Source organism: Acanthaster planci, linkage group LG04 (genome assembly GCF_054643075.1).
Source record: "Acanthaster planci isolate LZ-2023a linkage group LG04, COTS_SCS, whole genome shotgun sequence".
NCBI classification, from domain to species: domain Eukaryota; kingdom Metazoa; phylum Echinodermata; class Asteroidea; order Valvatida; family Acanthasteridae; genus Acanthaster; species Acanthaster planci.
The window spans coordinates 11,587,430-11,610,683 of NC_141780.1; the positions used below are offsets into that span (position 1 = coordinate 11,587,430).

Genomic DNA, 23,254 nt, shown 5'->3' on the forward strand with positions numbered 1-23,254 from the left:
TTTAATAATGCCCACTATGTAAAAACACACTGGCACATATATTTATTTTTATCTTAGCAATGATTATTTTTGTTGCGCTCTTTCTTGCCGCACCCTTCTGTTTGGTTCTTGGGAGACGTACGCCTTTTGGCGACAGTTTATTTTTTAAACTTTGCAATTTGATAATGCCCACTGCGTAAAAACACACTGGCACATATATTTATTTTTATTTTTATCTCAGCAATGATTATTTTTTGTTGCGTTCTTTCTTGCCTTACTTTTCTATTTGTTTCTTGGGAGACGTACGCCTTTTGGCGACAGTTTATTTTTAAACTGTTATGTTCTCTTAGGCGGCCCGCTGTGTCTTGTGATTGTCTTCTTGTATGTTCAATTGCCCCAAATAAATATTATTATTATTATTGTACACAGCACAGTTGTACTTGTAATCACTGGACTATTTGCAGCGTGGTCTTTCTTTCCAGTGGCAGCTTCAATCCAATTAGCCTCGCTGTGACAGTATCAAACTATCAGGTTTTGAGTTAATAAGAGTTTACTGTCCTTGGGGCATATTTGATACATGTATATGTTTTTCCAATACTCAAAATTGGATTTCCCAAAAAAGCAGTTATGGAAATTTGATTTGATATTGATGGACCGACCTGGAAAGCGTCCTGTATGTCTCAAATAACACTGTTGTTTTTCTTTATACAAAAAACTAGGTGGCATAATTTTGGCCATATGTTGAACTATACATTTATACAATGTACTTATCCCATACCTGGTTAATGGTGATGACAGGGAGCTGAGTAGGGTTCCAAGTCTCACCATCATCCTTAGATACATAAAGTACTCTTTCTTCATTTTTCTATCAACACAACAAGAGAAAACTATTTGTACGACTGAGTAACAAAATAGTATTTTTTACATTCATTGACCAATAAAGACCTTCTTTAAACATGACTGTTAACATGCATTCATAAAAAGTTTTTCTATTCAACAACACAAAACATAAGATAATGCCCATTGCAATTTGAAAATGCCCACTGCGTAAAAACACACTGGCACCGACAGTTTAGTCCATTCCTATAGTCGGGAGTCTGTGTACGCCATGGCACGCAGAACTCAGCAAGGGTGCACCAAGTCCATACAAGGAGATTCTTCTGGATTACTTGTACAAGAAACATACAATCAAAAACGTGGGATGTTTGGGGAAATGAAAGTAAATTCTTGAACAAATCCTTGGAAACTCAAACAGTATTTATGAATGGGAATAAATATGTGCATGGTTGGTCCTAAACTAATGTTTAAGACTGGTCAAGCAAATATTTATTCCCTTATTTGTTCTAGATACAAATATACACCTGGACCACCACATACATGTATTTTATGTTTCAAGCTACTGTTGCAAAAATAAATCTTGATTCTGCATGTCATAATACTCTAATCTTAAATAATTTTTCAGTATAATACAAACAATTCTCTTCTGCAAAGCAACACAAAGAGAACAAAGTGTTCACCTTTCCTCCGTCCATTGCTGCAAATACAAAATTCCCCTGAACACCAAAGCTGTACACGTTCTCTTTCATTGCTGCAAATTAATTCAAACAAAGTCAATTCATTCAGTGTTACTGGTACATTTCTCCCACTGAAATTTCTCTGACACGATCTTTAATTGCCATAAGCTAAGCAGTGCCAAATCAACAATAGTTGCTGTGAGCTTTGCTTGTGACAAAACATGAACACAGAAAAGGAGAAAAGCACAGTTTTGTTTAACTTCTTATAATGAAAAACCAACTTACTTTTATGCCGATACCTATATTTTAACACAAATTCACAACTGGGACATGACTTCAAACTCTTGTTTAATTTACAAAGTGATATTTTGGGTATCTATACCCTGTGTGTTTGGGTATCTGCTTATGCAAAATTAAGATGTCATGAATTACAACAGCTTGACAGATTTTCAGACTAAGTGCAAAATACACGCTCATATCAAATACACCAAAAAATGTGATCAGTTGGTCTATAGTACTAAAATGTTTCAGGAATGAAGTCTTTACCACATCCAAAACAAAAATTCCTCCCCCAAAGTAGTGTGGGAGAGTCTGCCACCAAATATCTACCCAAACAGTTGCTATGTTTGCAAATTTCCTTTACACCTTATTTCATTCGCTAAAACTAGATCAAGTGTAGCATGCCCTCTATTACCACAATGCACTGCAGCACTGCCGACATGTTTGTCCTTTTATGGAATGTAAGGTTTGAGCCACAGTGAGGAGGACCGGAGGGCGTCAACTGTTTGGGTAGGTCTTCATCAGCAGACTCTCCAACACTACTGTGGGGGAGGAGTCCACTGCATTCATCCCAAACAGTCACTATACTGGTATTTGCAGAGCATCACTGTACTCTAGAGACGGGTTAGCGAGGATGCACTAAAAGTGAGGAAGACCGTGTGGAATGAAGGAGACCCAACTAAGGAAAGGAGGAGGCCATTAGACAGAGTTGGAAGTGGCTCACCTAGTATTGGTCCTCTTAGTCTCAGTTAAGAGGCCAGTATTGTCTCGTCATGAAAGAACTTATTGCAAGACTTTATGCTATGTCAAATAACATGAGGTGAATGATGATAGTGTTTTCCAACATGCTGCTCTACAGATATCTACAGACAGGAAAATGCCGAGGGATGTCCGAAAGGTGGATACCACTCTAATGTTATAAGCTGGGATAGGGTGGCAAGGTTTGTGATCTGGGAAGATTGGCCATTCGGGATAGGTGAACTTGATGGCCGAAGAAATCCAACAAGCCGTACTGTCTCTGATTTTTGTTCAATTGGGGTAATGACAGAAGATGCGGGACAGTATCGGTACCACTCAGCTTTGAGTCCTGGCCAGATATCATTATGAGAACAGGACAGCAAGGTTTGCTGTTAAGAGAACTAAAATGCTCTATGATTTCAGAGATGAAGATGTCTTGTTCGTGGGATGAATTTGAATGGGACTTTGTGAGGGAGCCTAGGGCTGGGATGAAATAGACGCTGTGGCGTCACCATCCAATCAAACCATCTGTGATGGATACTGCAATCCACTGCCAGCTTCACCGAAGAGTGTGATGATGAGGCCGTGACGAAAGGCTCAGAGAGAAGACCTTTGAATGGCTCGAGGACACAAGACAGGTCCCAACAGGGAATGAGCTGTCTTGGAGGGGAACGCTCAATGAACATGCTAAGAGAAAGTACCTGAGGGCAGTTTTGTCTGAGTTGGGGGGGAGCCATCAGGGACAACCACAGTGGATAGCTCTGACGACAGAATGGTAGTTGCGTATGAATGGTAACTGTAGTTCTGAGTAAAAAAGAACAAAACAGAAAGTTGGCTACTGCGGTTACAGGCATCTCGGTTGGAGCTGCACGACAGCCAACACACCATAACGTAGCAAGCTGTTATCTGTTGGAGTGAATTTACACTAGCAGCCTGGCACCAGAGCTGATGAAGCCACAAAGGAGCAAACAGAAGACAATAGCAATGTTATTAATTGATTCAGACAGAACTGCTGGGAGGAAAGGTATGCACATAGGCAAGTAACCCTTCCTAGCTAAAAGGAAGGACATCTGTTGTCAAGGCTTGTAGATAAGGGAACCTGGTGCAGAATATCAGCAGCCGAAACTGACAAAGGTTAATATGTGAACCACTGAATACCTAGAAGATTAACTCAGCCACGTTGAGATGCAGAGTCAGGTGAATCTTTCTCTGAGAGCACACGTCTGCAAAAGAGTTGTAATGTAAGCAGTCAGGATATGGGTTGCTGTCATGTCAATCCCAGAGCCCAACGCCCTTGGGGACAATTGTCTGATCAAACAGGACAGATTTGCCTAACGGTTGTACAGAAGTGACAAATCACACTGAAGGTTGCCTGAAGTTCCAGAATGTTGAAGAGACTTCCATTAACTGAGACCTGGAAAATCAGGAAGGGAAGTACCCCTTGTAAATCGGTAGAAAGTCGTCACCTAAGGATCCATCTTTGGGAGAGGGAGATTGTAAACCAGATGTTTCTGTATCTACTGGCAGCAAAGTTGTGACCGGATGAGGTCCATTATGAAAACTGGGAGATCTATCAGGTCACATTTTGGCTGGAAGAATGCCAGGAAGTGGGCTGGAGGAGCCTCATTATGAGGCCTCATTATTATGTCCTTCAGTTTCGGTTTGGGAGGTTTATAAACAACTTCTGAAAATTCCAGGCAGGAAAGCAGGTGGGCCAGATGGAATCCCAGTGCCCATTATTCATGAGTTTCCATATGAATTGAGTAAGCCACTTACAAATATCTTTAATATGTTGTACCAGGAAAGTGTTTTTCCAAACCAGTGGCAAAAGGCAATCATTGTTCCTATTCCGAAAAGTTCTCCGCCCACATGGAATAAGCTACGGTCAGTATCTTTAACTGACCATTTTGCTAAAGTAGCCGAACATTCTGTTGTTCAGTGACTTACGTCAGACATTCACATGAATTTAGATCCAAACCAGTTTGGTAATAGAAAAGGGGCATCAACAACTCATTATCTTGTTTAGCTTGTAGACAATTTATGTTCTCATGCTGAATCCCCAAGAAGTTATAGTACGTTGGTAATTAGACTTGTGTAAAGCATTTGACCGTGTTGATCACAATGTTTTCATTAAGGATCTGCTTCGTATGGGCACACGCCCATCATTAATTCCATGGATATGCAACTTCTTAGCTCAGCGATCTCAATGTGTCAGGTTCAAAAATGTGCTGTCTGACTTCAATGTTTAGAAAGGTGGTCTACCTCAAGGGACAAAATTTGGCCCGCTAGGATTTTTGGCTAAATTCAATGGAGCTGTCAATTCTGGGAACATTGTTAATAACAAGGTTCTCAGTCTGAAATATGTTGATGATATGACACTTGTTGAGAATTGCTTAAATAATCATCCAACAAATATCCAACCAGTGTTAGACGAATTTAGTGAGTGGGCTTTGCAAAATCATATGAAAATTAACCCTGAAAAATGTTGCAATATGAATGTGAGCTTCATGAAAAAATTCCTCGGTTTCCATCAATGCAAATCCTAGAAACTGATCTTCAGATGGTTGACTGTGGGAAGATTCTGGTTCTGGTTAGTTCAGACCTCAAATGGGACAAACACGTCGATCATATCTATCATAAGGCTCACAGTATCTTCATTCTTAAATTGATGAAGAAATTTAACTTGCCTATTTACCGATCTGTTGATAGTGTTTAGGGGTTACATTCGGCCACTTATGGAATATGCCACACCGGTTTGGAATGCAGGCTTAACAAAATCTCATGAAGGGAAGTTGGAAAGCATTCAAAAACATGCACTCAAAATCATCTTGGGTATGGAGTGTTCAGACTATGAATCAGCTCTGACTAAATGCCTGTGTCTCTTCAGAGTCGTTGAAGAGACCTTTGTTCAGACTTTGCAGCCAAACTGAAGTCTTCCAATACATTCCATACGTGGTTACCCCAGCTGAGATATAGTCAAGTGCAATATCAACTCAGAAATGCCATAAACCTGTCACATTAGCATGTAAGACCAAACGTTATAAGAATAGTCCCACCCATATTTTGTAAGTCTGCTGAATCATTAATCTGTTAAGGGTTGGTTTTAATTAATTTGTGATTTTGTGGGCATTGGTTATAACAGTGCAATTTTCTGTTTGTATCTTACATGTAAGTGATTTTCATTTTCTGATTGTTGTTTTGTGTTTAGTTTAGATGAGATGCGTCTACTTTAAATTTTTAATGCTTTAATGTTTTCTTTATGGAATAGTCAAGCTGTGTGTACTGTGGCAATTTAGCCTTCGACTACAATCACGGTGTTTGAAATAAACGATCAATAATAATAAAGACCGTAAAGAGGTACCAGGTTCACCAGGCTAATCATCAGGCCAAAGAAGTGTTGTGCTTGTGTGCCGGAGCCAAAGAGGGGTCAGGGACCGCATCTACATAAATCTGGGCATGAGTAGGGGCGAATCTCAAGTTTCCTCAGTGATGAAGGATTAAAGACAGCTGGCAAACTTGCAAGTAAGGCTAGTGTCAGCTACAGCCTTGTCTGGACAGCCTTGGTCAAGGCATTCATCATTCATCAAAACAGGTATGCAGCGGGCTTCCACTCTCTCCGGCCCAAAAGGTAGGCTGCATATTGAATGCAAGCATGGCGGGGGGGAGGAGAGAACGAGGCAATGTCAGCTCAGTCGGCAACCCTGCATCTCAGTGGGCTACGGAAGGGATGTGGTGTGGATCCGAATCCATTTGCGTATTCACCGAGACAGCCCCAGTAAATGATGGGGAATGGGCCCGGATAGCACTATTCTCTGTTTCACATCTACAATGTAGGCTCCCCCAGTGAAGAGGTCACAGACGTCGGTGGGCTGATGCATGAAGTGGTCCTTGGGACCGGTAGGTGTGTCTCAGTTAGCCATACTGGAGGTGGAGTAGTTGGATGCAGTAGACAAATTTCTTCTTGTTGTCAGTCGTCAGGCCTTCACTCCCCCTCCCTGGCCTGGGCGACTGGCATTGGGTCTCCATTCTCTCTGGACAGGAACGTGCACCATACGCACAGCAGCTCAGTCCCTTGTGCACGGTTGTTGGCAGACTCTGGTTCTGACCAGAAAGGAGTTGGATAGAGTGGACTGTCAGCACAGTAATCATGAGTATCGGCTTACTACCTTAACACCTCGATCTTTTTGTGGATTGACTGCTGTCTGTCTGGGGGAAGGTTGAGGACCGCTAAACGCGTTAAGCCCTCAACTGTCTCAGGTTGCCCTGTTGACCCTATATAATACCACTAAGTGACATGAGCTACGTAGAGCAACATTAGCAACCTACGAGCATGCACATATAAAGAAAGAGAAAAACACCACAAAAATGACAAATAACACACTCATTTTGAGATACTATGAATATATCAGAAAGCTACAGATTATTTTTTACAAGTAACAGTTGTTCAGACTCCCACAGGAAGGTGAAGTGAGAATGGAAGCTCAAAATACTTGAAAATACCAAAAGACACGTCCGTCATTGATGGCACTAAGAAGGATGAACATGGGGACGCACTACAGTTGATCAAGTTCTAGCAAATAAAATAAGGTGCAAAGGAAATTTGCAAACATAGCAACTGTTTGGGTAGGATTAGTGCAGTGGACTGGAAGATTTATACAAATACACATTCCATTGCATGATGCATGTATCAGGATTTGCTTCAATTTTGTTTAGGTAAGAATCAAAAGCATTTTCCTGTTCCGACATGAGCGCATGAGAGGAACAAGCCCATTGTTCTAAACCCCCCCATACTCCTGCATTTGCACGAGCCACATTCAGAATGCAGGATCACGCCCAAAATTGCAAAACAAAAGCTCCAAGAAATGGTCACACTTTATGCCCTCTGGACGTCAATACAATAGATCTGTGGTGATGACGATGCAGAATGGAAACCTCGCATTTAATATCCTATTATTCCTCTGGACCAAGGGAGTCTTGGGAAAACGGTTACAATAAATGCAGATGATGCATACACGTACGTGTAGTTGAAAGAAGAGTTGAGATTTGTACCTTGAGGATCAACGAAATGAGAGGTCTCGGAATGTAGAGTTCCATGTGCATATATAATAAAAACCTGCCCTCGATATGGCATTTTAATACTTGGGTAGTATCAAAGGTTGACAGAATTTTTTGTTGTAGACTCGAGTTGCTTTTTTTATTTTTCCAGTTTTAGTTGAGACTTCACTTGGAAAAACTGACTTCACATTTGTTTTGAAGGAACACGACTTGCGACTTGCCATGACTTGACTAAATTTAACTGAAAACTGTACAAAAGTTCATTCATATGTATGTATTGAATAAATTTATTGTAAACCGACATGTAGCATACAGAACTGTGAGAATCTTTCCTCACCCAATGACAGCTTTACTTTAAGCATTGTTCCAATTTTAGAAATATATTTGGAGTCAACAACTTTATTCCAATCTTAAAAACTGTTTGGACTTGAAAAATTTGTTCCAATCTTGAGAAAATATTGGAATTGTAAAATCTTACTGAATTTTGAATATTCACCAAAGTTGAACTGTAATCGACATGAAAAGTTGCCCTAGCATCACAAATTTATGTTCCCGTATGTTTTTGCCGGCTTGTACTTGCTATGTATGTATCATAACTTACCGCATTTTGTACACTTCCGCTGTTGGGGGCGTGCATGCAGGCATGGGAACGAGTAATTAACATCACAAAGGACACAATGGAATTTCTAATGAGCTCCGGTTCTTCCCTTGGCACTCGCCTAAGCCAGAAGATCTACTGTATGAGAACGGGCTTATTGTTGGCTTTATTTAATCCCTTGCGGAATGGGAGGAATGTGCCTGAGCACGTTGGAACAAGGAAAATACTTTTGATCTTTGCCCAAAGTTAAGCCTGGTTTTCATATGGTCCTCAGTAACGCAGACGGAATGCAAAACGAGAAGACGCAGACATAAACGGAAAAAATGGTGCATGACGCCATTCTACCAAAAATTGAAACAAAATGGCATCCGAAACTTCCTAATTTTTTTGCAGAAAATGTGCTTTTAGATTGACTGTCCGTCTCATGATGCCAAACCTTTGCTCCAGTTCCATGCATTTCATTGACAGTTACCTATTCAGTTAATCACTGGGATGTAACTTTTAAGGAGAAAATGGGCAACATTTGTGGAACTAAGCGAGAGTTACATCGTTGCATGCCGGTCACTCCAGCATGCATGTTTGTATTGGGATACCACGGCTACTTGATGCAGACAGTCGGCAAAGTTGAGCCAGGCTCAATTTTGCCGATCGTTCGCAGGCTGATTTGCGTTTGTCTGCGTTGTCAGCGACACAACCCTTTGGCATGTTTCCATATGTCCATGTTGCAGTTTGCGTCTTGATTGTGTTGCCCTCTGCACATTGGACACAGTTCCACAATGATCTCGGCCAGCCATTTTAGCCAATAATCCTGCAGGCAAACTTACCAAGGAAAGATTCCCCATAGTCCGTTGATCTCATTAACCTCTGAGTCACTGACCCTACAACAAAAATAAAAAAAAGAATGGAGCTCATGCTCATACATTTTGTTTGTTACTATGGTGTATTTGATAACTAGTACAAAAGAAATGATTGTTTACATATGCCAAGTGAAGCCAAATAGAATCAAACATTCCATATATCACTAAGTGAAATAATTCTTTCCATTCTACAAATGTGAAACATTCACTGTTCTGTACAATGCCTGAATAAATCCTTGTCATCTAATTGTTGTTGAGAAGCACCTTCTCCCTTGTCATTCCATTGAGAAGCCAGGACAAAAATTTGACCAGTTCTGAATCAGGTCACCAACAAATGTTTTTGCTTGCCAAACAAATTCCTAAATAAATTAGCCGCATATTTTATTATCTTGTACATGTATGTGTTAGCATGAAGACATAATGACACATGTATATGATATGATATGAGTTCAGAGATATATGAGACTTCTTCATATGTTATTGTCTGCTACTTCTCAAAGTGAAAAGTTATCAGTTTGGAGGTCTTGAGGCCAATCTTGGCCTCCGAGCCAGCCTTGAGGCCAATTTTTGAAAGACTTGGCCTTAGAATGACTTATTCTTGGCCTCAGCATCCTCTAGACTCAAAGAATCAGTCGAGGCCAGTTCAAGGCCACCCATTTCATCTAAGTTTTCCAAGCTTTTACTTTCCCCAAATTTTATCGTGACAACGTCCTTGAGACCCATACTGTGCATGTGCTGTAGGCATGGATAATTTTTGTGTACAAAAATGTACCTTGACTTACTAGTTATGCGATGCAGTTATACAGGTTTTTTTATCCCCAGAGACCATATTTATTTCCATCGATCTCTGGCATGAAAAGGATAGCTTTAGAATTGCATGTACTACACACACCGGCACTCATTGAGAGTTCCATGAAAAAAATGTTGCATTGGAATTTTTAAAGTGGCATTTGAAAGGATTTCCTGTACATTTACAAGAAAGTGCGTATCGTTTTCTTAACTTTAGATCAGAAATACCATAAAAAGATGAGGTTGAGATTATGAGTGTTGGAACATTTGGCAGTGTGATTTTCTGAATGGCCGGCACTGGGCAAGCATGTGTGGGGGCCGGTTCACTTTTACACCTGCACACGAAAACTTTGCATGTTACTACGCATGGGGTGGGTTGGATACGGATGTAACTGCTGTTCATGACTTTCTCCATATGCCATGTATTCATGGTTGGCATAAAGCACAATTTTTAGTTTTTTCTTAAGAGAAATCACATGTATTGCTATTTTTTTGGAAGCGCTCCTGACTTTTAACTTTTTTCCTTGTTGAAAAATGGTTAAACTTACATTCACACACAAATTTATGTGGTCAAGGGATTTTTGGCAACTTACTGTAGCAACTATTTCTGAACTTCCAACTTCCTGACTTGATTATCTCTTTGGGATACTGTCTGGCATGTCCATTCGAATTTGTTTATCAGACTGCATGTTTACAATGTCACACTGAAAGTAACTAAATAATGAAACACAAGTACTTGGTCATTTTTCTTACACAAAATAAGCAGGGATATTGTCTTGTCATGTACAAGTGTTTTTCGTGTGTGATCTACAGTAGATGAACTTTGTGTCTAGCCAACAGTTCTAAAAACTTTTGGAGAAAATCGCCTTGTGTGGAGTTATGTGAGACATATGGGACACTGTGACCTCAGCCCTGGCCTTGGCCTTGAATGGCAATAACTTGGTCTTAGCCTTGGAGACACAGGACTCGGCCTTGGCTTCAAGGTCATGAACTTGACTCCAACAATACAAGTTCTGGTGTAACACTGAGACAATGACTATTAACAGACACATCAAGGATCTAAACTTGTATTTTTGTGGTGTAGTGATGAGCTGTGCAAAGGAATGAATAATTCATGACATGAGAAAACTCCATCCCCCGATGAGGGTGATTTACTCCAGTGCTCCAAAGCTCAACACTTTCCTTTTTCATAACATGGCATTTGTAAACTAATGAGTGATGTACATTTTACTGCATCCTCTTTCGGTTCGAATCAATTGGCATTCTCGTACTACACAGGCGGTGCACCAGCCTTAAAAAAAAACAATTACGTCACATCCCACCTCAACCCCTGACCTATGACCTCTTCTCATAACTGCACGGCGGGTGCCAGAAGTTTCTTTTTTTGCAGACAGGCAATTTTTCTCATTTTTCGTCGCTTTTTGACAGTTTTGTCTAGAAGTAATGGCCACAGACCAAGACAACAGGTACAACGCATGTCGGCAAAGGTAAAGATTCTGATACACCTAATAAATCAGTAGATTCTGGAAATGATAGGAGTAATGTTCAGGATCGTGCCAGCATGGCAGTCAATGCCGACCATGACGATGCTTCACGCGTGTGTGGTGAATCTCCACACACTCGTGACACACATGTACATGATGTTCGAGATCGGTCCCATTCGTGCTTCCAATCTTTAGGTCCCGATGATAGAGAGGTGGACTGCACTTCATTCTTTGAGTCCTGAAAGTGGTAATGACGACAGACAATGTCTCCAAGGTCGTAGTCAGCAGGGGAGAGATACCTTTTATGATCGTGAAGAGGAATTGCAGGATCGTCGACCCGATACTGGCCTTTACTGCCAAATGTATAAAAAGGCGATTTGGAGAGTCCAAGTTACTCAGATTAATTTAGGCCTAAATAGTGGCAAAAATTCAGTGTGACCCATACTAGGGTCTATGCCAGATAAGTGCGTGAACGAGAATCGCTACTGAAAGTAAACTTTCATCATTTTTGTGGACTTTAGTGTAAAAGTCAACATACGGTACATTGCTACAGCATGGAGCCATAAAAAAACAGAAAAGGTTGAGCAACAACTTCTGATGCAAAGCTAATGAGTCAAGTCTGTAAGTCAGGTCGTTTCATAAAGATTTTATTAAGATAACCCAATGGGTCATTTTAAAATGGTCTTTGTGTAACTCTGAAAAAGTTATCGCTGTAAGCACTTGCCTAAACTCAAACCGCCTTGCAAATATACGTACCTTGAAAACAGTCTAGGCAGCAACAAGCACGTGCATAGTTATCACAGAAACTGTGATTTTGAAACAAGGCATTCGGTGGGGATAAATAACAGCGTTACGTCTCCCTACAATACCTAATCCATATGCAAACATAAGTGCAACTTGTTTGCATGGTATATTATTCATTGTGTAAGTTGAAAATAATTCAGAGACGATGAAAAAAAGAAAGCATCCAGCGGTATTTTTAGTATGTTAGTATAAAATGGTGTGCATGTGTAACCGAGTTGCATGGGCATAGGACCTGCAGGTTGTATTAACCACTTCCTGCCGGGGATTCCGGATCCAGACACGTATGTTTTATATGCGTGACCGGGGTCTCCGAACTCAGACAAAGGGAGCAGGGCCTTGTAACTAAAGACCGTACTCGGAACAAAAGACCAGGCTGCTGGGCATTACCGACAGTTTTTCACTCTCAAAAGTAGAGATAATTCAGCCTTGTTTTGAAACAGTATACCAGGGTTTGGGGCATTTAGAGTGAGCGGATTACCACCAGGGACAAAAGCGCTCTACCACCACAGCAGCGATGAGCCACACAGCACCGCTGCATGCTAATCTGGCCCCTATTTGAAAAGAGGTCAGTGACGCATTGAGCCAGGTTTGTGAACAAAAGAAAGTTAAATAACACCGCACAATCTGGGTTCTTTTTACAAGGCTGCAGGTCTGGCTGAAATACTCAGGTGTCAATAGATTTTGTCTGTCAGGCTAGAGGGGCCACCAGACAGTCCTTCACGTGTTTGCAAGTGTTTAGTAAATGAAGACTGGAATTTTCAAAGAATTTTGAAAACAGACAAAAATTATAATTATCCCGGACCAGCTTCATCAACATTGATAACTGCCCCTGGCAGCAAGTGGTTAAGATCTCATGTTTCGCTGCTCATCACTGCGGGGGGGAAATTGTTATCTTTGGTGCAACTTATGTCCATCCACCAATTTTGGGAAGTCCAAGTGGTATAACTTACTCTTCCTTGGGAGGATTACAGTGTTCAAGTGGAGGAGTTACTTAATATTTTCAAATCAACCACTACTTGGCACCTTGTTTGACCATGCCCCTGTGACTGCCTGGCCACACACAACTTGCAGGAGCAACCAGCCGGCCGTATACATTTTACACCATGAGAACCAACGTGTAAGCCACGGCCTATATTCCAAAAATCATGGTAATTTCTGTACACTTTCAGGTCAGGTTTCCAATCCAGACACATCAGAAACATCAACAAAATGCTATATTCGCTCTCAATCCCGAGTTTAAAAAGGTCCTCTGATGAAAGGGAGGAATCTGGACCCCCCTGATCCGCCTATGAAATCTGTTAGTTGCCCTTACATGTCCCACTTTTAAAAAATTCAATGTGATTTTGAATACCTTCAAGGCCATGAGCATGGCGAGGAAGGGTGAAAGGCAGACCCTGCCTCCCCCTCCCCCCGTAGAAAAAAAATGAGAAAGACACGAAAAGGGATGAAAATGGATGAAAATCACCAATTTGCTCAGAAAAAATGACAAAATGACTCCCTTCTACTGTTAATGCTTTGTCAGGTCACTGCCAATGAGTGCTTAAGCCCCACTCCTCGATTTCAAAATTTATCCCCTTGGAAAAAGTCTTTACCCCTTACCTCTAGAAAAAAAATCGTGAGCGACCTTCCTTCATGCAGTAGTACATATTTGCGCATGTGCGAAATGGCCTCCAAGCTCGGCCGACATTCTGTCAGTTATGCATGTTGTCTAGAGCTAGGTCTAGGTCTTCGCTCCATTACAAATACGTGGAGACGCGCAGCTGACAACAGACGTAGCCGTATCTTTGGAAGCCATGTTCGCACACGGCCTTATCTGCAACTTCTTCACGCCCACGGCTCTTCTGCGCATGCGTAAGGGCACTTGGTTACAATGCATTTTGCGCATGTGGGAGTATGCATGCAAGACGAACATGTATGTATATGTAGATCGTTAACGAATTGCGACAGAAAGCATGGAGTTTCGCAGAATTTCCTGCAAAATACGTTGTCTGCGGGCGTATTTAGTAATTTCAACACAGCATTAATGGAATTTGGGACACAAAGCACTTGTAAACGACATTTTGAGCTGTCTTCGCCAGGTAAAAATGTGAGAAAAACTGTTGCAAAAAATTTCGCATAGTAGGACTTTTATACCCTGGACGTTAGTCACAATGCAATGTAGACGTCGTCCAACCTGGGCTAATGCAAACCCAATTGAATCACACTAAATATGAGGAACAAAATTGTATCTAAACGTAGACACTGGGATAAGTGCTTACTAAGTTTAGTGACACAGCATGTGGACGTGCATCTGGTTCCATGTATGAAGATGCTACATAATGTTCTTTGTCATTGTGCTGATGAGTGCCGTACGTGACGGCACAAAACAGTCTGTTCAGAAATTGCCAAATTTAAAACTCGTATCCTAATTTTTCCAATACATATACATTTACCTCTATACATGTATGTGTACCGTATATTGTCCTTATCTGAAAGTGATTTGCTCTATCCATCTTGAGGAGAAGCACCCCCTTATCAGTTGAAAAGAACCACGTTGGCAGGGAGTGTTCATTTTGTCGGTAGCCAAGCAATTGTAATCATGCATTTCACAGTCATTTGTGAACCAGCAAAGTGCAGTTCCTACCAAAGGGGCCTTCGTTGCTATGAAAATTGTGCCCTCTCTTGGTCCCGCTTAAGGTGGATAACATCAGAACAAAGCTGGGCTTAGAGTTTATTTACAAGATAATCTACATCTACTGGAGAACCCTTATTATTCCAAACTGAGGATTTGATTATTTATGACAATTTATGCAGCTTAAGCAAATACATGTGCATGTCTGAAAACTGTTTGTGATGCAAACTACGATTTATCAAGTTAATTACCTTCAACCATCTGGTGTGGCAAGTTTATAAAAAATTCATAAATTCAATTTTTTTTTTTCTTCATTTACCTGTGCTCCCAGACGAAACAACTGCAAATAAGACACCTGGCTCCATTTCTTTTGATCCCCAGGCATAGGACAAGACATTTCTCTGCACATCCTTCCAATGTATGCCAAAGTCATTAGACACCCACAGTTTGAACTGATAACACATAACAGGGATAACATTCACATTACAAGAATAACCAACAGCTGAAAGACAACTACATTATGTAACAATTTTTCAACAGTTTGTGAAACATCACACAATAGTGGAGAAATTCCAAAATGGCATCTTAAAATGTGTGCCACTCTGAACTTTTTGTACAGTACCCTAAAAAAAGAGTCATGAAGAAACTTTTGCCCACATAAATGAAACAAGCCTTAACAAAGGTGGCAGTGAAATGACAGTGTTACAACGGATAATGTAGTAATCAACGGATAATGTATCTCCAAACAATATTGTATCACAAATTGACCAATAGTGTAACACCAACCGATAATGTATCACAAATTGACAGATGGTGTAGTAAACTTTCCAAACGATAATGTATCACGTCGTAAAATGTAGTAGCCAAATTATCCTAACCGATGGGCACTGATGCATTATCGGTTGACAGTTTGATACATTATCGGTTGATACATCATCTGTTCTGTGGTGATACATTATCGGTTGATACATCATCTGTTCTGTGGTGATACATTATCGGTTAGGGTAGTTTTGTTATTACGTTATCCGCCGACACGTGATACATTATCGGTTGGAAAGTTAACTACACCATCAACCAATTTGTGATACATTATCCGTTGGTCACTACATTATCAGTTGTAACAGACAGGACTATAGTCCCATGGATTATATGTATACCTCCTTACCAGTGGAAAATGGGAGTTGGTTCAGTGTTGAATGCTGTATCCAGTACCAACACACGGACAATATGGTTAATACAGATGGCTCATTTCATGAACATGTATGTAAGGTTTCCACATAAATATGGAAAATAACTAAGCTGTGCCTGAATCAGATAATCAAAGCTACGGTATAGAGGAATAAACTTCCATGGTCTGTGGAAGTGGCTTTATCTGCGAGCCAGAGGCTAGGGGATACAAGCCTACAGTAGGTGCATGTATCATTTGCAGTCACAGCTATAGACATGAATACATGTACACTGCATAACCTACCTGCTGATAGGGTGAATGTGCCAGTAGCCTGTTTGCATCCGTGTTGTGAAAAACTATTGACCCATCAAGATAAAAAGGAGCAATTGATTTGGCAAATTTTTTACCGCCATCCAAAGTTCCATATAAACGTGTCTCTGTCTTGCTCATATCTGGCATATATGATACAAGAATTACCTGTAAAAAACAAGATGAAAGACAAAGCACAATTGACAATTAAGGAACACTTGCAGAAGTAAATGGAATGGATTCACAAAGCAGGGCCCAACAAAGCCCATTCTTATTCATTTACTTGCTTTACAGATTTCAATATAGATGCAATGTAGATTGTTCTAAAAAGTTCCTCCCCCACATTAGTGTGGGAAAGTCTGCTAGGGAATACTTACCCAAACAGTCACTACTTTAGTAAATTTCCTTTCACGCCTTTTGCCATTCGCTATAAGTGCGCTCTCTAGTTCTACAATGTGGTGCAACGCTGCAGCCGTGTTCATTCTAAGCTTCCTCTTTGGAGCGCAAGGTCTGAGCCGGAAAGGGGAAGACAGGCGGGCGCCGACACTTTGGGTAGGTATATTCCCAAGCAGACTCTCCCACACTATTGTGGGGGGGGGTGCACTACGCTTATCCTACCCAAACAGTCGCTACTTTTGCAGAGTACCACTATACCCTCGTGGAGGGTTGGCGAAGAGGCACTGAATGTGAGAAAAATGTGATTAATATCCAGAAGGCCTAAAAAAAAAGGGGGAATGTCGAGGACCCACCAAAAAGAGGAGAAAGCAATCAGACAGATCTGAAGATTGGCGAAGGTCCTCAAGGTCTTGGTGCAGAGAATAGGATTGTCTTGCCACAGGAGAAGTCTCGTAGTAAGACATTACTCAGGTAGCATGAAGTGAATGTTAAGATTGTTTTCCAACATGCTGCCCTACAGATACCCTCCATTTGGGACACCACCAAAGAATGCCTACAAGGTAGATACTGCCCTGATGTCATAAGCTACGATAGGGTGGCCAGGTTGTTTCATCTGTAGAAGTCAGCCATTTTTGATTGGTGAACATGATGGCCTGGACAACCCATCTAGCCATAGTGTCTCGGCTTGCTGGCCGATGAGGTAGATTTATCAAGGTAATGAAAGAAGTTGAGGAGAGGTTGTACAGTACCCCTCTGTTTCTAAGACTGGTGAAGTACCATTTGAGAATTTGAACAGGACAGCAGAACTTGTCACTGGGAAAACCAGAGTGCTTTGTGATGTCAGGAATGAGAATTTCTAACAGGTGGAATGATTCCGATAGGATCTTCATGTGGAGACGCAGGGCTAGAATTGAGCACATGTAGACGATGCCCTCCTAGGAGCTTAAGGACATGAGACAGGTCCAAACAGGGAATGAGCCATCTTGAAGGGGACATGCTCGATGAACATACCATGAAGGAGGTGCCTGAGGGCAGTGTTGTCCGAGAGAGTAAAGTCATCAGGAAAAATACTTTGGACAGCTGTGAGGGCAGAACAGAGTTGCATATTGTTGCTAACTGCAGTCCCAAGGTTAAATAGGCACCAGAAAAGTGGGTTACTGTGGTTATAGTTGCCTTGGTTGGGCCAAACCTAGTCCCTCACACAATGACGTAAAAAGTTGGTTTCTGTTGATGTAGACTTGCTTAACAGCCTGGTCAGTCAGAGCACCAGGGAAGTACCCCCATCCAAATGGGACACAGCAGATCCATCTTTTATAGATGGAATTTCCCAATGTTTTTCTCTGTATTTCTGAGTTCTCTGCTGTTTCTTCTAATTTTTCATAATGGAGTTGCGATTAAAGCTGGTTAAATCACAATAATTCATGCAAAAATTTTGATCTCACCGGTCAAAATCGCGCATGAAAACCAAGTGTGTCACACAGTGGAAGAAAACACGGCAGATTCAGGCAAACTCATTCACAAAACCACAGTCTTGACAATATAGCATTTATTTAAAACTATGCGTAAATTGAACTTTGTCTTCAGGAAAAGAATGAGAGTAAGCGGGTAAAATATCCAAGCTAATGTCAGCATTCAAAATATTTCAAGACTGGTCAACACATATCATGCCGCGTTCCAATCACCTCGTGTTTATCATGTTCTGCTCCACGTCTGTCTTTTCCTACTGTCTATCTTTTTAACACTTATTTCTAACGCTGCCCTGCCCATTGCTTAGTTCCAATATTTCACTGCCACTAAGGTCAAAGGTGTCTAAAGACACATTTAAATTTCGCAAATGCCTAATTTTCTTTGGAGCCAAACTAAGGACTGCACTGAAAACCTGCCTAAGGGTGTGAAATATGCCCCCAATATCCATTAATAATAGACTTGTACCAATCATACTTTTATCCTTCGGTGAAATTATGTTGCCATAATTGTCTCAATTTTTGTTTTCTAATACAACTTGACAACATTTTCAAGGAATGCTATGAATTTCTACCATTAGTTAGAAATAAAATACATGTAGTTCAGGCCTAATGAGATGATTATAATTGAGAAAGTAGGCATTTTTAAGGATTGTTTAAGACATCGATGAAAGAATTTGGTCCACCAAGAGAACGAAATTTGCAATACCTGCACATTTTTATTTCTTTAGCAAACACCAATTTAAGTTATAAGACAAATGTCAAAGTTTTTGCTGCATTTAAGACTGAGGTAAACATTCTTGAAGTTATTCCTTGCCTGATCAATATGTGTAAGGAGATGTAAGGTCATCATTAAGCAGAAGACTGGAAAACGAAGTAAATTACAAGTGAAAAATTTATCACAAAGTGACGCTATTCTGTTTCCCTTGAAAGCATTATTCTTTCTTTCTATCTGTATATATATTCATAAACAAAGTGCTTTAAAGGTCTCTGTAGAAACAATTTCTCAATATCATGATAATAGAGACTGCACCTCTGCTTGCAAAGGCATAAACACAAATTCTCTTAGCCATCATAGAGGAAAAATAAATTGAAACACCAACAAAATCTTCTATATCAAGATAAAAGTAAGAGCTAAACAACAGCAAGGGCAGGATAATTTGTGATGGTGAGTGAGCATTCTTTGATTGGGAAATATGATAACTACTGTACCACAAAAATTGAGTAACCCATCCTACTTGTAACACCGGAAGTAAAGGTTGAGCAACTCACTTCATGCTCTGTATCCCAGAGAAGGTTGCAGGGCTGCATTCCTTCTTCTAGGCATATAAAGTTCTTGCCCAAGTCTTGACTAACAGTAACTGTGCCACCATCATATCATCCCTTGATGTTATCGTGGATGGACGTCATTCAACTGATTGCCTTCAATAGACAGACAGCAACCATGCTGCCTTCACTGATGCACAGGCTTCGCTTTTTAAGACCTGTACAATCACTTTACCTCTACCAGATGACTAGTAATGGATTGTCATAAACAAAGCTGTCAAGAGTCATGGCACCAGATAGAGCCACCCTGTACGTAAGACACCTTGATACATGTACATTGTACCTCACTGGTTTCTTCAATGCCAAACTTCATTGTAGGAAGTGCATGGGCAGCTGGCTCCATGGTGGTGGCTGCCTCATCTGTGCTGTCATGGAGATCTAACAGGTTGGATGGAATGGGTGAGTCATTCAGAGTGTTTGACACTGTATGACATGATTCTAAGCTGATTGCCACAACCAGTCAACAGCTGTCACAAGGTATCTGTCGTTTGGTTTTGATGCAGTCACCATGGAGGTACAGTACAGCAAGACCCTAATGGTAATAACCTTGTCAGGCACCATTCTCCTTAGTTTGTGCACTATGGGGGTGTTTGGCGGCTTTAGAGTCATGTTGGTCAAGAATCCAATGCTAGGGTAAGTGGTGATACCGTACCACCCATAGGGTCCTGACAGAGAAGCTCATCTTTTAAGTCTACGCTTTCTCTGAAACTGGATTTTGGTTGACATTCTTGATGTGGTAAATATCTAGGGATAACCTGTGCTGATGTAGGAGTTCCTCCATGAGTCAATGCAGTCTGGTGCACTTCGACTGCAAAGTCTGAAAGAATATTTACTGATCCTGCAAGATGTCGAACTGTGGCTTAGATGCGAATAAAAGTCGACTAGATTGTAGACACTATAGTCGAGTTTGGGTGGCCTGTTCTTGACACGGTTTCTTGTCCTCGCGCTTAAATGGCAGGAACACGACTCAAGAACACTGTTCTCGGAGCAGGATCACAAACCACCGTCTCGTCAGGGTTTTACAGGAATACACAGAAAAACTCGTGAGATTTTGATTTTTGAACAGCTGCAAAAAGTAGAGAGATGGCTTCCAAAGCCATAGACCATGTTGACAATGGGAAGTTTTGCAAAATTAACATTAATCATTTTCCCTAACACAGAAATGAATGTTCCTGTTTCTATAAAAAGAATTCAGCCCATCCAAACCTTAAATATATATATCGAATAACGTATTCATGGATGCGCACACCGCCATGTTGCATGTTGCTTGTGATAACTAGTTGTTTGTTCCCAGCGATCGAGCAGCTGACCCATGAACAACAAATTGAGCTGTTCGTAAACATACGGGAACAAGCCGCCCGAACTCAGCCTATGGGCATGATGGGACTGGCAAAAAACTCTCCGTGGCATAGTTTCTCACATGCTGGTACACAGGGTTTGCTGTCTGTGAGAATGGAAGTTTTGTGCCTTGACTGGATGATGTATAGACTGAAATACTTGGTGGTTGCAGCAATGGATAGTGCCTCAACTTCACCAAGAAGCCAGGTTGGATGATGTCCATGAAGTTTGGCATTGAAGAAACCAGTGAGGTACAATGAAGAATGGTGTGTGACATACAAGGTGGCTCCGGTGCCATGATTCTTGATAGCTTTGTCTATGACGATCCATTGTACAGGCCTTAAAAGGTGCATAAGTGAAAGCAGCATAGTTGCCGTCTGTCTACTGAAGGCAATCGGTTGACTGATGTCCAGCCACGATGACATCAAGGGGCAATATGACGGAGGCACAGTTACTGTTAGGCAAGACGTGGGCAAGAACTTTATATGCCCAGAAAAGGAATGCAGGCCTGCAGCTTTCTTGGGGATAAAGAGCATGAAGGGAGAGTGGCAACACGGTGAGGACTCGCACTGAGTGTTCCTAGTGACCAAACCCATTCAAGTATGATAGCTGTTTCTGAGCATATGACGGTCTTCTTTGCAGAAAGATGCAGGTCGCTTTTGTACAAGGTGTGCAGAACTTGCCTCCAGACATGTAACAGTTCACTGTGAGTTTTGCCACCGCAGTACAGGTCACCTGCAATCTTAGCCACTATGGCCTCCTTCACCAGGTCTCCAAGAACACAGCACGTGAACTTTTCTCGGGTAGTTTCCGACCCTGGCATACCCATTGCTAACCTGGCTTAGACTTGCACTCTGCAGAAAGGGGTAGCCACTCCACAGTACTTCATGGAGTTGCAGGATAGACTCGGAAGGCAGAGGAGGCGTTTGTGTCATGCTGGTGTCACTGTTCTCAATTCCATGTAGGATGTGGGACTCGCCATCTAGACTATCATCAAGGATGTTAGCAATCTGACAGGCCTTCAAGATGAAGGGCCGGTCCTGCCCAAGAAAGTGGGGGCACTCACTCAGGAAGTCATTTGAATACTCCATCCAACTTGCTTGCAGATCAGGGATGACTCCCAAGAGCGGGAGAGGCATGCGTAGTGACCCTGACTGGAGCAGGGCAGAGGGGCATCAGGACGGAGGGTGTGAGGCTGCAGCATGCATCGCCTTGGCATTATTGGAGGCATGCAGTTCAGTGATGAGTGAGTCTAGGGCTTAGGACAACCCTGGTTTTATGGATGTGAGTGTATGTCACTGGAGCTTAGTGCCATAATGCTGCTTTACTAACTTTGGCAAACCAGTATGAATCAGTCGCTGCGACGTCAATACAGTGAAGTTCTCTAAGGACGCCATGATGGGAAACTCCAGTCTGAGTGGAGTATCCTTAACAAATGCCGTCAGGCATTGGTACAGGTCTACAGACCGTTTATCTGGGTAGAATTGGATGTCAGAAAAGGCAGCAAAGTGGGCACCAATTGACTGGAAACTGTAATGTGCCCCTGTAGGCGTATGGCCTGTCATATGTAGAGTTTCTGATTGTTGTGTTGCAGGATATCACCAGGCAAGAGTTTACTATTTGCCCTAGCATTCAGCTCAAGCATGGTGACATTTTGCGGACCAGTGTTCTGTTTATCAACTGGGACTGTGCCAGTGTCCTCCACAGAACCCCATAGGGAAAAAGTTTGGGCTTTCTTCCCCACTGACAGCCCTCCATTAAGAATGCAGCAAAGTTTGGGTCAAGTGAGAGGGTGCACTGTAAGTTTTGTTGCCAGTTCTCAAAGGTATTTGCAGTCTCCATTTTACTCAAGTGTCACTGCTTTGGTGCACAGCAAGCAGATTATTCTCATAATAATCACTGACGGGCGAGGTGTTAACTCCACTTGTATGTACACATGTAACAACTGCACGGTCACTCACCGTGTTTGTGAATGGCTTACTACGTGTCAATGACACCATGTTTGGAGCACCTTTCCCAGTCTTTGACGGCAAGCGGTTGTTTCTGGATGCCAACACCACATCAGAAGAGGGACAGAGATTCCCTAGAAATACAATACCTGCAGCTGTGAAACTGCCTTGTCGTGGAAATAGCAAAGTTTAACGCACAATGGCAACACAGGAAGAATGAGTAAAAAAAAGGTAAAGACTGAAGGTCAGAGGTTGAGAACTCCAGAGGGTGCAATCACTACCGCAGGTGCAGAGTAACTTTTTTTCTGCATGAAATCTTTTTAAGCTGGTTCCAGGTGACAAACGGGAACTGTACCATATTTGTCAAAGTTAGAGAAAGGCTACCACAAAATTTCAATTAACAATTTTTCAAATTCCTTAGCAGTAATTTAAAGTCATTAAAATAATTTGCATTTTACGTTTTTGCCCTGTATTGGGTGGTTTTATTGTCAGAATTAAATTGTTCCACTGTTCCTAAACAACCACTGACATGATGGCATGCCGGAAAGAGCGAGGATAGTCTGATGAAAGGAGCACGGCAGCATTATTAGGCAATGT

The 23,254-nt window shown here is 41.5% G+C and overlaps 1 protein-coding gene across 1 annotated transcript in view; it reads right to left on the reverse strand.

Annotated features, from left to right (window-relative positions):
- Nucleotides 1–23,254, reverse strand: part of sort1 (sortilin 1) — a 79,526-nt gene that overhangs the window by 39,424 nt on the left and 16,848 nt on the right. The window contains exons 5-9 of the mRNA XM_022243608.2: nt 16,180–16,353; nt 15,028–15,160; nt 8,988–9,041; nt 1,497–1,567; nt 758–844 (exon numbers count right to left, since the gene is read on the reverse strand). Of these exons, the coding sequence (XP_022099300.2) occupies nt 758–844; nt 1,497–1,567; nt 8,988–9,041; nt 15,028–15,160; nt 16,180–16,353 (519 nt within the window). The remainder of the gene's footprint in view (nt 1–757; nt 845–1,496; nt 1,568–8,987; nt 9,042–15,027; nt 15,161–16,179; nt 16,354–23,254) is intronic.